General features: G+C 41.0%; 1 protein-coding gene across 3 annotated transcripts; it reads right to left on the bottom strand.

Moving 5' to 3' along the window:
- Positions 1-3,520: 3,520 nt before the first annotated feature.
- On the bottom strand, positions 3,521-13,439 carry rbm25a (RNA binding motif protein 25a). 3 transcript variants are annotated; one of them, XM_085390976.1, is made up of 18 exons: positions 13,270-13,439; positions 12,871-12,994; positions 12,397-12,446; positions 11,974-12,144; positions 11,506-11,563; positions 10,982-11,142; positions 10,531-10,725; positions 10,319-10,402; positions 6,966-7,228; positions 6,265-6,376; positions 6,050-6,139; positions 5,857-5,930; positions 5,599-5,749; positions 5,003-5,405; positions 4,592-4,896; positions 4,400-4,498; positions 4,250-4,297; positions 3,521-3,970 (listed from the first exon to the last, which is right to left on the bottom strand). In XM_085390976.1, exons 2-18 carry the CDS (start codon positions 12,974-12,976, stop codon positions 3,878-3,880), a joined length of 2,463 nt encoding a protein of 820 aa, XP_085247102.1. In that variant the 5' UTR covers positions 12,977-12,994; positions 13,270-13,439; the 3' UTR covers positions 3,521-3,877. The 3 variants fall into 3 exon arrangements, with proteins under 3 accessions (XP_085247102.1, XP_085247101.1, XP_085247103.1); XM_085390975.1 differs by having other exon boundaries at positions 3,522-3,970; positions 12,871-12,998; XM_085390977.1 differs by having other exon boundaries at positions 3,523-3,970; positions 10,319-10,399; positions 12,871-12,998.
- Between the last annotated feature and the right edge of the window lie 4,275 nt (positions 13,440-17,714).

Here is a 17,714-nt window from a genome sequence, read left to right as displayed (position 1 = left end):
GTCACACCAAGGAAGAGAGGAAAGGGAAGAGTCTAGTGGCTCATCCCAGGGAAGAGTGTAGGGGTCAACTTCTTGTCCCTTTGGATTTGTTTGAGACATCTTGGGTCTGGATACAGTTAGAATTGCAAAGGATCCAAATATTTCAAAAGGCTTTTCTGGCGAACGGTTCAATGCTGCACACATCAATGCTGCGAGAAACGGACTAAAAGTCGTTGCTCTTCACCGCTATTTATAGGTTTTTGGATCAAAGGATCAAAGGATCAGAATGGTGGTAAGATTCTACATGTGTGTGACGTCATAATTCTGTAAGGCAATGAGGTTGTCACATGATATTTTTGGAGGAGGGCATTTTTCAATTTGGACAAATTATCAATAAAGTTTCAATCTCTGTTATTTTCCCCAAAAAACGTGTTGTCGTAATAATGTTTTCTACTGTAATTTGTGCCAACAGATGGCGCAGTTTAAAGTTGGCTGTTACTCTGCCCAGTCTGCTACCATAGAAGAAGAATGTAGACCAATAGTACTTTAACGATGTCCGCTGATCGTTTCCGTGTAAATCTTAGCACTGCTTTAGCCGTCAAGCTAAAGGTTTAGCTTCATACTGCCATATTTTCAGAGTAACAAAATATTTAAACGGTCTCAGATCATGGTGAGTATTTGAAAAAATGTTTATTTAATGTGAAACCTGTGATGTGGAAAGGTTAGCAAGCGTAATTTTGCCTATTGTGTTATACACGGGTGCTTACATCCGAGTAGTGTTGATCTTTTCTAAGGTCCATGGGTTTATCCAACGAGCAGCTAAGTCACCGTTATATCTGTAATTTTGTGTGCAACGTCTTAATGCAAAAAAAAAAATCCCGAAGCAACGAAGCAAAGACTAAAAAACCCCACAATGCGTTTTTAAGCTCTCTCTGCGTTCACTGCCTCTGCAAGTGTCAAACTTCCTCGCTTTAGCTGATGCTAACCAACATTAGCGCTTACGGTTCGTATATAAACACAACTGTCAGCCCTTCACTTTTGGTGCAGGTGTTGTGCCAAAGTAGTTACCCCCGTAATATGGATTACAGATAGGGGGGGGGGGCACACATTCAGGCAGCCGATGCCACACAGCCTGATAAAATCTGTATCCCTCCATAACTTTTGCTGTGAATAAGACATGGTCTCCAAAGTTACTGTACTTATTGGTTATACTGAGATTGATTTTGCAAATAAACTCATTCGTGATAGCTTCGCTACAAAGTGTAAACCGAGTGTAAATTCACTGGAGAGCGACGTGTTTCCATGATCGCATCTGGTTTTACAGTATTATAGTATCAAAGTCTTTTTCTAGACAAAGTATTCCCAGCAGGTTATTTCAGTGTACAGTTTAAGGTAAACTGTCTTCCACACGGCACATTACAATGTCACGAAACTAATATTAAATTCATCAAGTCTGCTGTTTTCCAGCTTTTACTCTTTATCGCGTCGACTGCAGATCAGTGACAAGTAGCGTACAGAACGGAGCTGGGCAAGTGGCTCCTCCTACTTTGCGCGCTCCCGTGAATGGGGAAACAATTTTTGACGGGGGTAACTACTTTGGCACAACACCGGCAATAAGTCGGACTCGTTCCCGGTGGGTGATGGGCTCCGCCAGGGATGCCCTTTGTCTCCGGTTCTGTTCATAATTTTTATGGACAGGATTTCTAGGCGCAGCCAAGTGGCGGAGGGCTTTCGCTTTGGTGGCCTCAGAATCTCATCTCTGATTTTTGCGGATGATGTGGTTCTGTTGGCTTCATCGGGTGAGGGCCTCCAGCTCGCACTGGAACGGTTCACAGCCGAGTGTGAAGCAGCGGGAATGAGGATCAGCACCTCCAAATCTGAGGCCATGGTTCTCAGCCGGAAAAGGGTGGAGTGCCCACTCCGGGTCGGGGATGAGTTCCTGCCCCAAGTGGAGGAGTTCAAGTATCTCGGGGTCTTGTTCGCGAGTGATGGGAGAAGGGAGCCAGAGATCGACAGACGGATTGGGGCTGCAGCTGCAGTAATGCGGACGCTGCACCGGTCCGTCGTGGTGAAGAGGGAGCTGAGTGTAAAAGCGAAGCTCTCAATTTACCGGTCGATCTACGTCCCTACCCTCACCTATGGCCACGAGCTGTGGGTAGTGACCGAAAGAATGAGATCGCGGATACAAGCGGCAGAAATGAGCTTCCTCCGAAGGGTGGCTGGCCTCTCCCTTAGAGATAGGGTGAGAAGTTCGGCCATCCGGGAGGGGCTCAGAGTAGAGCAGCTGCTGCTCCACACCGAAAGGAGCCAGCTGAGGTGGTTCGGGCATCTGACAAGGATGCCCCCTGGGCGCCTCCTGGGTGAGGTGTTCCAGGCATGTCCCACTGGGAGGAGGCCCCGGGGCAGACCCAGGACACGCTGGAGAGATTATATCTCTCGGCTGGCCTGGGAACGCCTTGGTGTTCCCCCGGACAAGCTGGAGGAGGTGGCTGGGGAGAGGGAGGTCTGGGCCTCTTTGCTTAGGCTGCTGCCCCCGCGACCCGGCCTCGGATAAAGCGGATGAAGATGGATGGATGGATGTATATAATGTTCTCTTTTTGCAGTCGAGGAGCGTGTCAAGACAGATTTCACTGCGTGTTGTACTCCTATAACTATGCATGTGACAAATAAAGGTTCTTGAATCTTCTTCGGTCTACTGGCTCTAATGGTCTCACTTCATATTACCCTCTGCCTAGCATCCTCCTCTATCACATCACCCCGTCTGCATGTCTTTCTTCACTGCATCCTCGACTCCTCTGTGGTCTTGCTCTTCTCCTGCTAGGCTACTCCATATTCATCATCGTTTTTACAGTATACCTACTATCCCTTCTCTGTACATGTCCAACTAACTGACAGTCCCTTACTTCTATCATTGCTCTTCTCTTCAAAACTCGCTTCCACCTGCTTCCTACTTTACACTACAGAGTAGGGAGAATAGGGAACATAATCTGCGAACATCATAGTCCACAGACACTGCTGCTTGACCTTATTTTTCCACCTGCCTATCACTATTGCAAAAAGGACAGGTCTCAGTGCTGAACCCTGTGGCACCCCACTCACCCTTTCTCATACGTCCTACACCACCATCAGGTACTTCGTCGCCACTCCAGTCTTCCACATGCAATATCACAGTTCCTCTCCAGGCATCCTAGCATATGCTTTGTCTAGATAATAAGATGATAATAAAAGATAACCTATTTGCATCGAAATAAAGTAAAAAAGGTGGTGACCAGAAAATATAAGTATGGCTTCATGCCAACAAAGAGCACTATAGATGTTTCCTTTGAGAGAGGTGATTGAGAAGAATAGGGGTCAGAAGGCGTAAACCAGGTACATACATTTACTGCAGTAATCACATCTGTATATGGAAGTGACCCCAATTAAGTTTTTGGTGTTTGAAAATAATGTCATAATTCAAAAACAGCTAATAATTATTAACAACACAATCAAAAAAAAAATACTGTTTTTTTGTTTTGTTTTTTTAAAAAAAAAAGCATGTTTATTAGTTCACACAATGGAGTAGTGCCTCCAAACAACACCACCAAATTAAAGCAGAATGTGTCCAACACATTGTAGAACAGATGGATGAAATTCCTCCTGAACGGCATTAACAAATAAAAGAATTACAACCAAAGTTTTTTTTTCATGCAGCACATTAGTTTCCAAACCCTTTCAGTTCACAATTTTGACTTTCTCACGCACACTCTCTCACACACTCTCTCACACACACACACACAAGGCAGCAGCTCTTTGCCGATGGAATGGAGCGCCGTGTGGGCATGTTCACAGTCTGCTGGACCAGAAAACTGCAGACAGTAGAACTGAAAGCTCAGGAAGTCAGTCAGAGAGTCGCGTTTACTTATTTGACCAGTCCAATCTTCTTTGCTTCTGTTTCATATATCAGTAACCTCCACATTTTTACTATGAAGACTTCTGCTTCTTCATCAAGAACCTAAAGACAAACAGTTCAGTTAAACATACTATATATTACAAAGCTGAATGTATTCAATGAGTCAGCACATGTATACAATGTGACTGTCACCAACCATTTTAAGACAGACCAGTCTGGTTTTAAACTGACAGTTTTTCCTTTTTTTGGTTAGTCATCCACTTAATCGACAATGTGTGGTACAGACCATTCAAGGACCATTCAACTGGGTTTCAGTCCCAAAAGATGGATTACATATGTAAGATGTTTAAAGACTTAGGATCCAGGCAAAGTTCAACTTACCATAGCAACATCATCAAGAATACCCTGAGGAGTGCTATGTGCCATTACCTGATCAGAAAAGAAAAATATTAACTAGAGTGAGCAACAAGCCCAACAATTCAACACCACAAGCTTAAAGATACAGATAAACTTCAAAGGATAATAACTGACCTTGGAGCAGACAAAATCAACCAATGTAGCTTCCTCCTCTCCAATGTACTCTATAATCTTCTTATTAATCCACGGTCTAATGCGGCGATCCATCAGAGTCTATGGAAAGCAAAACAAAACATAACATAACTAATAACTAAAATATCAAGCTATGAAAATAAGTGCAATTTCAAAATATGCCAAGCCTTTTACCGAATCAACCATTGCCCAGTCCAAAGGATAGGAGAAGAGCTCTGGCCTGGCAGTGGGGATCTTCTCTATAAGGCTTTTTATGTGTTTCCGTTTCTCCTCTGTGTTAATGCTGCCTTTGGCCCCTGAAATTTCTGCTCCATCGAGCCCCAGACTCTTTTCATCATCACCATAGTCCAGTGGAACCAGTTTCCTTTTGCGAGGCTGCTCATCTGCCTCCTCTTCGTCAAACTTGTTGAAAACACTGTCCACAGTTGCTAATTTCTTTCGCTTTCCTGCGCTGAGCTGACTCGGACTGTTGGTGGCACCTGTAGGAGAAAAAAAAATCATCAGGAAATACTATTTACTCTGGGAAAAAGCAGTGCCATTAAACAACAGATCTGTATGTGTGTTTTGCTTCGTTGCTGTACTCACCCAGCTTGAGGCTGAGGCCAATCTTGGGCCGGTGTTCCTCTGGAGGTTGGACCTCTGGAGTGTTCTCGCCTGGAATTATGATGCCACAAAGAGACTCATTTCCGGGGGTGTTTGGAGTAACGTTTCCACTGGCAGAAGACACAGAAGGAGCAGTGGTGATTGGTCGCATGGCGGGTTTGAGTTGCGGCTTGGCTTCTTGTGAGTCCTCGCCATCACGGTAATCATCTTCATCTGCCTCTTCCACATCGTCATCTGAATGCTGCGGGGGAACTTGAGGCTCCGGCTCCACAGGCCTTCCGGACCCCCTCTTCTCCCGCTCCTTGTGAGTTTTCTCCTGGTTCACATCCTCCTCCGGTTCAAGTTTCAGAGGTGGCTGTCGTCTGCGCTCTGCTTCCTCCTCCATCTACACAAATATGTAACACATTAAGCAACCTCAGGATATTGTTGTTGACTGGTGGACTGGCATATTAATATTAAATGCACAAACATCATTACAGAACAAGCAAAAAAGCTGTAATTCTGCAAAACAAACTAAAGATCTCTGAGTCTATCAAATGTCTTTGTCAGAGGTTAGGGAAAATTCCAGGTGGATTTACTCTCTGTAATTCAGCATCAGGATCAGGGTGACCCTCAGCGAGAAGTCTTTGTCTAATTTCCTCCAGCTCCTCCTTCTCCCTCTTCCGGTCACGTTCATCCAACTCGATCTCCTTTTCTCTGTCACGAAGACGCTTCTGCAATGCGCTGCCCCTAAAAAAAAAAAAAAAAAAAAAAAAAAAAATTAGCATTAACGTAAAGTAATGACAAAAGGCATTAAAAGCATTAAAACATTTTAAAATGCAAATTAACATAATCACCTGTAATATTTCGGGTCATCCCTGTCATCATCATAGTCTTCAAGGAACTCTTTGAGCCTTTTCGCTTCTTTCATCTGATTTTATGCACAAAATGAAACAGTAAACAGTAAATCAAGCCTTCTGTTTCCACGTATCTGAAATAATAAATAGTCTAAAACTCGTATTATGCAGCGTGGCATGCATTCTTGTATACCATTTCACGACGCCTCTCTTCTTCTCGCTCAGCATCTTTGCTATAGTCACGGGCCTTCTTCCTCTCTCTGACCTCCCAATTTTTCAGGCGCTTTAAGAAGGCACAGAAAAGAAATTCCAATCAGTAATCTGTCAAACATTAACAGTAATTTGCTTATGTGCAGTTATTTAAATGAACATTTCATCAAATCAAAATGGGAGAGATTATAAACATACTTCTTGATAAGCTGCTTCCTTATCTCTAAGCCTCCTCTCAAGTCTCCGCCGCTCATACATGTCCTCCTCATCTTCTTCGCGGTCTCGTTTTTTATCGTCTCTAGACCTCTCTCTGTTAAAATAATAATGGGTTACTGATCTGTGAAGTTCATCTTTATATCAAATGAAGTTGAAACGCAATCATTTCAAGGGTATTTGCCCATAGCCAGTGCCAACTGCTGAATACATTTCACTACAGTGTTTTCATTAGTTATTTTGTGATATGGATAGTTTCTACAAATGATCAACTGAACACAACACTCCCCAAAAATAAAAAGTTCCTTAACAGCCTCCAACAAATCCTCATTGGTTTCATTTACAGCTACCAAATGAGTCTTTCATTGTAGCGTTAAAAAAAAAAAAAAAAAAAAAAAAAAAAACTTGCAAAGCCCTAAAGTGGGGAACAAGAATTCATATCTAGCATATCTTTAAATCACAGATAATGAATTATGTTACCAGTATTATGCCACATGCATTGATAAGTCATAACACATGTGGAGAAACTTATGAGTGGATCTTGAGGTCTGTTGTTAGAAACAGCTGGAGCCAACGACCTTTTGATTTCTCAAAGTCCAAACCGTTAGAATTAAGAGACGGCCCTTTAGATGAGTCACAACCGTTTGTGTGTGAGCCAGAACAAACCATCTTGCATTAGAACTGACCTCGATCTGCTGCGAGCTTCACTGACATCTCGACTCCTCTCCCTCTCCCGCTCCTTCGTCCTCTCGCGTTCACGATCCCTCTCTCGCTCACGGTCGCGGTCCCGGTCTCTTTCCCGCTCCTTGTCCCTCTCTCTCTCCCTTTCCTTCTCTTTCTCGCGATCGCGGCGCTCCCTCTCCCGCTCCCGCTCTTTGTCTCTCTCCCTCCTTTCTCTCTCCAGCTCCAGGCGTTCCTTTTCTTTTTTGCCTTTTTCCTCCTCCAATTTCTGCAGGAGCCCACATGGGAAAAGAAAATGAAACTGCATTAGAAGATGCAAAAGGTGAAAAAAAGATCATCATACTAAATTAAATAAACAAGTTATCGGCAAAAAATGGTTTACACTGCCGGTTTCAGAAATGCTCACGTTCTACCATGACTCATTGTTTGGGGGGAGGTTGGCTGCTCCAAGTCAGGAAGTGGTTTCCTCCAGGAAGAGTGGTCCGCAGCTTGAGCAGGTTTAATGTATATACTGCTCAATTTCAGGACACACTTATATAAAACCATAAATGACAGTATATTCTTGAAATACCTAACAAACTGGGGATGTCACAGCTCATATGAGGGGTTTCACCAAAGAAACATTTCCAGTGTTATTGTAAACACTTACAGTCTTCTTTTCCTGTGCAAAGAGATAATTTCTTGTTCTGGCTCCAGTATTTGACCTCCCTTCTTTATCAGATTTGTACAGAATAAATAACAGGCCAACTCAACCTCTGCTGTTACGATGGGCTCTATGGTGATCTGGGATTATTATCTGATATCAAAAGGCAAATAAGTACTGGTCAAACCAACATCTGAATGTTTTCCAATTCAAAGTGTACTCGTGACTGCGGATAAGGGACAGATTTGGCCTGAAATGCATATGCATAGGATTTTACTGGAAATGGGGTTTTTCATATGGCTTGTGGTAAGTAAAAAAAAACAAAAACAACAAACTGAAGCCAGCTTTGAACCTTTTTTAACTTAAGGTCATGAAGATCTAACTATAAACTTGAGATCTCCACTATATAATGCACTGGTTGTACCTATAGGTGCCAAGTGGATTAAAACAAGCCTAAGCTTAACACGGCAAATGGCGTAACTAAGTAAATTACATAATCGGCCCCCACGTGTTTTCTACATGGTCATTTGAGAAGGAGGAAAGCAATGCCTGACTGCAGTGCAAGTGATCCCCTAGAGCAGTGTGGGACTTCAGTATGAAGCCAAACTACTAAATAATAATTTGAACACCATTTTATTTATCTGTAAAGGCAATCACAGCTCACTGGTTCTCACAGCCGTCCATTGACAATCTCAGTAAACAAAGTTTGACCCATTTTTCTACATTCTCACTAGATAACATTTAAATCATGTTCCACAGTCTGTTCTGGAGCTACTGGTGCAAAACTTACAGATGATGAACTAGGGTTTCAGCACTTCTCTGCCCCTACACATCCTACAGGCTACATGTAGAAGGAAAAGCAGGTCAAGAGCAAAGTCAATATAATCAGGAAAAAAAAAAGAAGTCCAAACGATTCCTGCGAAGCAGTTTCATCTTATTACAACTCATCCACATAAATAGCATCCACATCTGTTTGTTTTTAAAGTCAATGCAAATCAGATACTGCATTTCATTTTGCCACAAAGAAATTAGTGAAGCAGTCTTACCGCCAGGTTGTGGTGTCTGTCTGGTCTCACCAACCCAATTTAAAAATAAAAAATAAAAAAGGAAAAAAAATAAACCCTTCAGAGTCAGACCCACAGTTCAAACAGACCTGTGGCTGATTTTAAAAAAAATATATATACCAGCTGGTAGCTTTGTGGATCTGGACTGGTTAACAACATAAACTACCACATGTTAAATGTGGGTCTGACAGCTATTAACTAAAAAAAAAAAAAAAAAAAAAAAAGGACCACAGAGGAGGAAACTACAAAACTGTAATTTAACTCAAGTCTGCTAAAGTCTGCACACCATTTTAGCATTTCTACCTTCGCTCCGAAGGGAGGGCTTTGACAGATACACATTATTTGTTTTGAAACAGTTTTTCCCTAACCTACCTACAACTTACCTCCTGTATTAAACTAGTTAGTAGTGAGTTTGAAACATACTAATTGGAAAACAATTTTAAAACATTGCCATGAGCAGGTTCCTAACATACTGTGTGTTTGATGTGGTGTGAGGCTTGTTCCCCTTTGTTGATGGAAGTTTTTTTTAGTATATAACATCAATTGTCCTCAGTTCCAGTACAAAGTCACAACGTTTTGGGTTTCGTTAGTAGCCCTATAACTTCTTTTAAAAATACTGATAAGAGAACCTTGTTTTAAAAAGCGACAAAGAAAACAGTTGAATGGTATTCATACTAAAATATCCCTGCAGCTTATTCCTCCTTATTTATGTTTGCATACTTTATTTATGTATTGTCTCATTGTGGTGTAAATTTCTAAGGGTTAACAAACAAACAAAAAAAACAAACAAAAAAACAAAAAAGAAACAGCAAAGCAATTACTTACCTTGCAAGTCTTCAGACCGCAGAGTGCTGTGAAGGGGCGCTCCCTGCTTCAGTAATACTACAGGCTGCAGTTCAAACTGCTGCAGTGGTTAGGCTCTTTCAGGCTCTGTGTGTTTTTCAAACACGCTATTTATCATATGAGGACATGCAGAGGTTCACTGAGCTGCCCGACCTTCTTAAACATGATTCACTGTAATCACAACCTGCTAGGAATTTGTCCAGCATCACTTTTTTTGACAACCTTAGTGCAAGTCGACTGAGAGCCAGCTGCCCCTCTGCAAACCCTCCAGAAGGGAGCGCCCAAAATGAGTAGAGAAGAAATAAAAGATCATACTTACATCCTATCCTCGCAACTTTTTCCCAAAGCTGAGATTCTGAGATTCATCTTGCTCTAGTCACCAAATGAACTCTACCATATTGGTGGGGTTTAATCAATAGATTAGCTTTGGTTGGAATTTCACATTGTGTCCATGCACTCTGTGTGATGAATTTAGCTTGTGAAGAGCGAAATATTTTAGTCTCAATCAGTACTGTGAACAGTGACAACTCGTGGCCAGTTTGGAAATACTGACATGTACTATAAAGTAATCAATCGGTGGCTGAAGTATTAATGGATCATAAATCAACATCAACTACGTTCTGTACCCTTTGAATTCCACTAGCTACTCTAAGAACTTACTGACTACCAAAAGACTTTGTTTGACAGAAACAGAATAGTCTTAAACTGCAGATCCATTTTGCGTTAGAGGAATTTCTACTAACAAATGTGGAGGATTTCTTCTTCAAAACCTAAATTACACAGTAACAAGAGCAGTCTGATACATTACCTTGTGTGTGTCCCGGAATTTACTGATCTCTCTGGAAATCAAGTCTCTCTTGTCATCCTCCATCTCCATGGCATTGATATCCTCCTTACACAAAGTGAAGAGAGAAAGGAAACAAACACACTAAGCACTCCAAAAAAAAAAATTTAATACTACAACAGCCAGAGCCATGCTCCAGCCCCTTCTCCTCCCCGTGTGCATCATGCAAAGACTACCTCCTCTTTCTTCTCTTTCCGCTTCTTGATGCGAGGCTGACTGTCAGGATCCTGTGAGGGAGCATTAAGCTCACTTGCATACTCTCGGATGAGGACATCTATTGCCCCCTTCACAGCCTGGTCTCTACGCAGGGTTTCTTCATCAAGAACCTCCTCTTCGTCTTCATCCCCGTTTTTCCCGCTGCCACCGACTCCCTATTGATTAGATCGAGAAAGATTTGGAGACAAGAGAGGTAAGGCTGCCAGCTTGCTAAGTTGGAAGGAATAAAAGAGGAAGACCTCAGAAGAGGTTTGTGGATTTAATAAAAGAGGAAATGGAGTGGGTTGGTGTGAAAGAGGAGGACGCTAGGAATACGATGAGATGGAGGCAGATGAGCCACTGTGGTGACCTCTAAATGTAGCTTCCAAAAGAAAAGGAAGAGTCAAAATAAAAGACAGATGAGCAGCATACCCCATTTGCACTCCTCTTCTTGGCCTTCCACTCATCTAGCTGAGCCTTAGTCTTGGCATCGACCTTCACCAACAGCTTCTTATCACCCAAGAGCAACTCATGCAGGAGTCTGAGGGCTCGCAGTGTGGATTCAGGCTCCTTATACTCACAGAAACCAAAAGCTTGCAGGAGTTAAGACGAAAACAAAGTTAGTTCACAAGGTTTTCAAATTCAGCCCACGAAGATATTTGATAACTTTTTTTTGTTAGAAAAAATGGAGTAAACATATGGGGAAAAACAAGAATCTGACATTCAATTTCAAATGTCCTAATTCTCCAAATCACTGATTGACTGACTATACCAGAGAAATGACCAAAAACCACATACATAAAATTAACATGTGAAAATAGGTCTTTAAGCATGATAAATAAGAGGGTAAGTATGTTTAACAGGATTTAAAATTCTAGGAGTGTCATCCCTGTGCACCATCCCATGCACAAACACCAAAAAAGGTTTAAAATGTGCTTTTGTTTTTGTGCTGTTACCTTGAAGTTTCCCAGAGGCACCCTGGACCCTTTTCCAGCTTAGAACAATACCACATTTCTATATTCAAAGAGAACAGAAAACAAGGATTTTTTGTGTTTAGTAGTCCAGATAATTACAATAATTAACAAGTAAATGATCACATATAAAACACTATTGTTGTATCCCTATAACAATACTTGTGATCAAATATGATGAAAACCTCACTCCTTTTTACTTTTATTATACGTTGGAGATTTGCATTTGACTAAAACAAGAATAAATGTCTGTCACCTGCAACTCCTGAACCACTGTCATCTTTTAAATATTATTATGACTGCAACCTCTAAATATTTAAAGTGCTCTCATAAAAAAAATAAAGATTTGTCTAGCTGCAGACAGATTTTATTCCAAATTGATAATTGTTTCACATGAAAAGATCACTAACGTACATTAACCGGATTATTCCAGTTGAGTAACAGTAAACTTACAGCCAGAAGCTGCCTGACCAACATGTCAGATGCCTTTTCAGAAATGTTGCCCACAAATACAGTGGTGGTGGGGCCGCCACCATCCTCCGTATCCTTGGCTCTGATCGTGCCAGGCTCTTTCTTCGGAGTCATCGGCTTCTGTGCTACAGCAACTGTGGCTGGAACGAGCACCTGCAAAATAAATTTGATGTATGCAAATGTCACTCTTATTCAGAGTAACACCAAAGCAAACCAAAAAAAATGCAAATACAACAAGCAACCGATGGCGAGCATAGGGGTTTTATTCTTTAACAATATAATATAATAATAATATTAATAATAATAATAATAAAAAAAGAATTCCACCAGGCATCATTGTTAATATGTGCAAGTATGTTTTTAATAGTAGGTAGGTTATTCAGAATGCTCCTGCTTCGAACTCACTGTGGGTGTGGGGGTCACTACACCCATATGAACCGGTATCATAGGAGTCCCTGAAAACAGAAACAAAATACAGCACTCAGTCAGGTGTTATGTATATTATAACAGATAATATACATAACTGCATGTAAAATTCTCAAAGCCAATAACAAAAAAAGTGATCTGCAATTTTAACATTTAATTTTCTGAATATTAAATGTTAAGGTAATTTTCCTGTAACATTCCTCAATCTCTCTCTCTCTCTCTGGGGTATTAAGTTATGTCAGTTTATTGGGCCTTTAGGTATCTTACTTCTCAACAGTTATCTATGTGCACTCATTTTCAAAGAAATTCTACCGTCAACTGATGCTTCACCCACATTATGTGGTTGTAGATTTAGATCACCCTGCTGCTTTTCCTTGAATGTCACAGAGCTGCCACTTCACAGTGTGTTCCTTAAAAAGGCTACAGAGCAAGTTTAAAAAAACTTTTCAATACCTGGTGGGACTGCAGGAGCAAACCCTGCATACTGTGGAGGGGGGATCCTAGGTGGTAACTGTGGGATACCAATCTGCTGGCGGTTTATCGGAGGAGGATACGACATCCTGAAGACTCCAGAAACCTACCTACAGAGGAGAAAAGATATTTAGCAAATTAGCAAAACATCAGAGGAACATTTCTTTATGTCCTCGGGCTTTTGTTAAGATCATGACAGTAGTATTTTTCACAAGGATAGACAAAATGATCGTTAGTATGACCAACTGAGCAGGTAGGATATCTGCTCACCCACGTAAAAGCAGCTACATTAACTAGCTAAATTAGCTGAGACTGGCTAACGCTACTCTGTGGCCTTGCTGCTAAATATTAGCTGCAGCGGTCAAGCACGGATTTACCTACCCGGTACACCAAGAGTAAAATAAAACTGGAGCCTAATTACGGAGTTAATTGTCCAAATAAAGCCCAGTTAAAGTCAACTGACAGAAAAGCCCAACGCTAATGATTAGCGTTGTAATTTTCATCGGTGAGCAACGAGAACCTCTACGGATACAAATAACTGGGACCGATTCTTTTCCGAAATGAATCATGGGAAAACATCGTCACACGTTTTCTTTGTTGCCCTGTTTTTAGTCTGGCAGGCAGGAAACACACCCGCGTGTCCTAAATAAAAAATAACGGGACTTTACAAATGTGCTAAATAAATAAAAAATAAAAAAAACAGAACAGTTATCTGAACTTTGCTTTCAATGTGGAAAAAAATAGAGAGGGAAAAATATGACAAAGGATTCTAAAATATAAAAAGGGGTTGATCATAGAATTAGAGACATTAGCTTATAGAACAAATTAAATATACATATTTATTTGTGTAGTAAATGGTAAATGGCCTGTATTTGTATAGCACTTTACTTAGTCCCCAAGGACCCCAAAGCGCTTTACACTACATTCAGTCATCCACCTGTTCACACACTGGTGATGGCAAGCTACATTGTAGCCACAGCTACGCACTTTGTAAATGTTTTCTATGAGAAATGTGGATTACATTGTTAGTTAATGAAAATTAAGACTGATACAATCAGAATAACATTTATAATTTGTTGCAAATTACTATACACTATGTGTCTAGTTATATACAGTGCAAAAGCCTTGAGCCATCCTACATTCCTCTGTATTTTGCATCTAAGGAGGCAGATTTTATTGTAATTTTTAATAAAAAATAAAAGAAAGAAAAAAGAAAGAAAAAAATCCCAAAGATAACACAGTTTGACAAACTTAAACAGCAATGATTTACAAAAAGATATATATATTAGCTGAAAACTTGGCATATCTCTGCATGTTTTGCAGAAAATCTATCTAAAGCAAATGAACAGTATCTGAATATCATGTCCTTAAGAAACAGATAAATAATTCCAGCAAAGACCAGATACAGGACCTGAGAGACGCATCAAGCCCTTCAGTTGATCCAGCTGCTGTTCACTGAAGCCTCATCAGAAAATATCTCAGTGGAATGGAAGTGGAAGCCGTGTGGGATCATTTTGACAGAGAACAGTAGCCGACATCTAAAGAAGAACTTTGAATGTCTTTCAAGAAACCTGGAGAACTATTCCTGAAGGCTACCTAAAGAAATTACAAGAAATCTTACCTGAGAATGTTCAGCCTGTGTTTAAGAATAAAGGTGGTCATACAACCCCACAAACACGTAAGCACATTAGAATTGTACAAGCATTTATTTCTTTTTTAAGTGGACACATCATGAATGTGTGATTTTAGGATGCCCTGTCTGAGTTTCTGAGCTTTAGTTTTGTATACAAGCACAACAAGTGCAACAGATGAAGAGTACAGGAACTCACAAGTGCTGCTGAAAACAACAGGTTCCTGTACAGAAGACACAGAAGTAGAAAAAAGCCTGCCCATGAAAATAAATCGGCAAGGGCCCACCTAAAATTTGTTCCTAATGGTCTGTAACTAATGATACAGTCATTGCTGTACTTACTTCTCATTTTCCTAGTAAAATATGAAGAAATTAGACTTTTGCACAGTACTCAAAGTACAAAGAATTTTCAAGTCCCAGCTTGGGTTTGTCCCTAGTCTCCAATAATTGTCCAAATAGGACCCAGAACATCAGGATGAAATCCAATCCAATCCAAGGTTTTTCCTGGCAAGCCTTACTGAGGGCTAAAAAAAGAACAATATAACTTTTGTATCTCTACTTTTAGACGCTTGGTGGCGCTAAAGTCTTACTTTCGTAAATTTGTAACTACAGGACCCTGTTTTACAAGAACCAGTCGCTTACGGTCAGCCTTACCAGAACTAGGAAGATGATAAGATGAGTATCTCAGTGGCATGACTGACATGAAATAGCATGTCTTCATGTGATGTTACAATCGTACTTTCCCTTTCGTTTCCTTTATTTTCTTTCAAGAGCAAAATCGTGACCGTAGACTATTTGCTGAGAGAAAACAAACATGTTTCGGTGCCACCCAAGTGTTCATTTCGATCACGTGAAAGTTCCTTTTAATTTGTTTGTGAAACGACAGAGAGGCCTTGGACTTTTTTTATTTTCACTTCCAATTTTACATTTTACTGAGGATAAGAAAAATATTTAGGATTCATCTTTATTGCCATTACACATGTATAAATACAGTTTACATCTAATCGGACGTGCAAGAGCAGTAAGTGCAATAGAAGAAGATTATATAGTAATCAACCAGTAATCAGTAATCAGTAATCAATGTGACATAGACCGCAGCCTCCAGGCTGGGCACACAGCAGTAGGGAGGCAAAGAAGCCCCCCAGCCAGGCTTCACACCATAGACAATTGCCTTCAGATGACCCCAAAGATAAAAGTCTAAGGGGGTCAGATCAGGAGACATTGGGGGCCATTTAACTGGCCCACGACGACCAATCCACTTTCCAGGAAACTGTTCATCTAGGAATGCTCGGACCTGGCACCCATAATGTGGTGGTGCACCATCTTGCTGGAAAAACTCAGGGAATGTGCCAGCTTCAGTGCATAAAGAGGGAAACACATCATCATGTAGCAATTTCAAATATCCAGTGGCCTTGAGGTTTCCATTGATGAAGAATGGACCCACCATCGTTGTACCCCATATACCACACCAAACCATCACTTTTGTTGTTCCAACAGTCTTGGAGGGATCCATCCAATGTGGGTTAGTGTCAGACCAATAGCGGTGGTTTTGTTTGTTAACTTCACCATTCACATAAAAGTTTGCCTCATCACTGAACAAAATCTTTTGCGTGAACTGAGGGTCCTGTTCCAATTTTTGTTTTGCCCATTCTGCAAATTCTGTGCGCCGATCTGGGTCATCCTCGTTGAGATGCTGCAGTAGCTAGAGTTTGTGAGGGTGCCATTTGTGAGTAGCTAATATCCGCCGAAAGGATGTTTGACTAATGCCACTTTCCAGTGACATGCGGCGAGTGCTACGCTGTGGGCTCTTGCTGAATGAAGCTAGGACAGCCACTGATGTTTCTTCATTAGTGACAGTTTTCTTGCGTCCACATTTTGGCAAATCCAACACTGAACCAGTTTCACGAAACTTAGCAAGCAGTTTGCTAACTGTAGCATGGGAGATAGGTGGTCTTGTAGGGTGTCTTGCATTGAAATCTGCTGCAATGACCCGGTTACTGCGTTCACCAGATATCAACCCAAGTTCGGTCCGCTCCTCACGTGTTAACCTCTTCGACATGTCAATGGCTGTGAACAAAGAGAAACTTGTAAATAACTCATGAAAGAATAAAGTTACTTTGAAACCAAGTACACCATTGTTTTTCTTGTGACATTACCAATAATTTTGATGTGTCACATGGCCCTCTTGTATCAAAGATGGCCGACTTCTAAATGGCCACCATGGTCACCACCCATCTTGAGGAGTTTGCCCCCTCACATATGCTAATGTGCCACAAACAGGACTTTAATATCACCAACCATTCCCATTTTATTACGGTGTATAAATGGCCCACCCTGTACTATCTGAATGCGGAGCTACCGTATTAATAAAATTAAGCTTGTTTAAAGCCCGTTAAGAAAGCTGTCCATCTATTCGAGTTAACAGACAGCGATATTACAACAAGAGAATCTAATGGTTCACAATCGAGTATTTTATTAAATGACAGTTTAGTTTATATTACCCCAGCTCTAGCCTGGGTGTCTGCGTCCAAATTTTATGTACCCTACGGTCTGCAAGTACAAATATATGCTTTAGGATCATAGGATCAAGTTATCTTGGACGCAAAAAAATTAGACGCTAGTGAAAATTTATTACTTTCCACACACATCTGTGTGTGGAAAGTAAAAGGGACCAAGAATGGTGAGGCAATTTTCTGCAAACTTGACTGGGAAGTAGGCAGGGATTTCATACTTGCTCATTAGTTACCATAGTGATATACCCTGTTAAGACGTGAACCTCCTTCATAGTACAGACACCACAGGGTTAATCACGAAGTTACCTTAATATTAACCTCTGTTTCATAGTACAGTATGTTCATTTTTGTTCACTGAGTCATGCCACAGTCATGCATCTGAGGTGGGCTAATGACGTCAGAAGAAAAACTTGCACTTGATTCGCCTAGAACCGCTCAGTGGGTTAAGGTGAGGATTAGGGTTAGGATTTGCAATTAGGCTTGAAGTTTAGAAATGCACTACTTTGTACCCACAATAGCCCATGTTAATGATTCCGAGCTATCTTTGTGTTGCCTGTGATGTAAATAATTTCAGCTGAACGCCGTGCATCGTGCTTGGAAGAAAATCCGAGTACATAAAGATAAAATATAGTGGATTCATCATAGCTTGACAAGACTACAACAACGAATTAACAGTAATAAAC

The sequence above is a fragment of the Rhamphochromis longiceps genome, linkage group LG19 (assembly GCF_057381845.1).
Source record: "Rhamphochromis longiceps isolate RC_006_pf linkage group LG19, R_longiceps_female_GT1.1, whole genome shotgun sequence".
Lineage (NCBI taxonomy): Eukaryota > Metazoa > Chordata > Actinopteri > Cichliformes > Cichlidae > Rhamphochromis > Rhamphochromis longiceps.
Note: the sequence above shows the minus strand (reverse complement) of the source record. Positions and strands in the feature narration are given on the sequence as shown.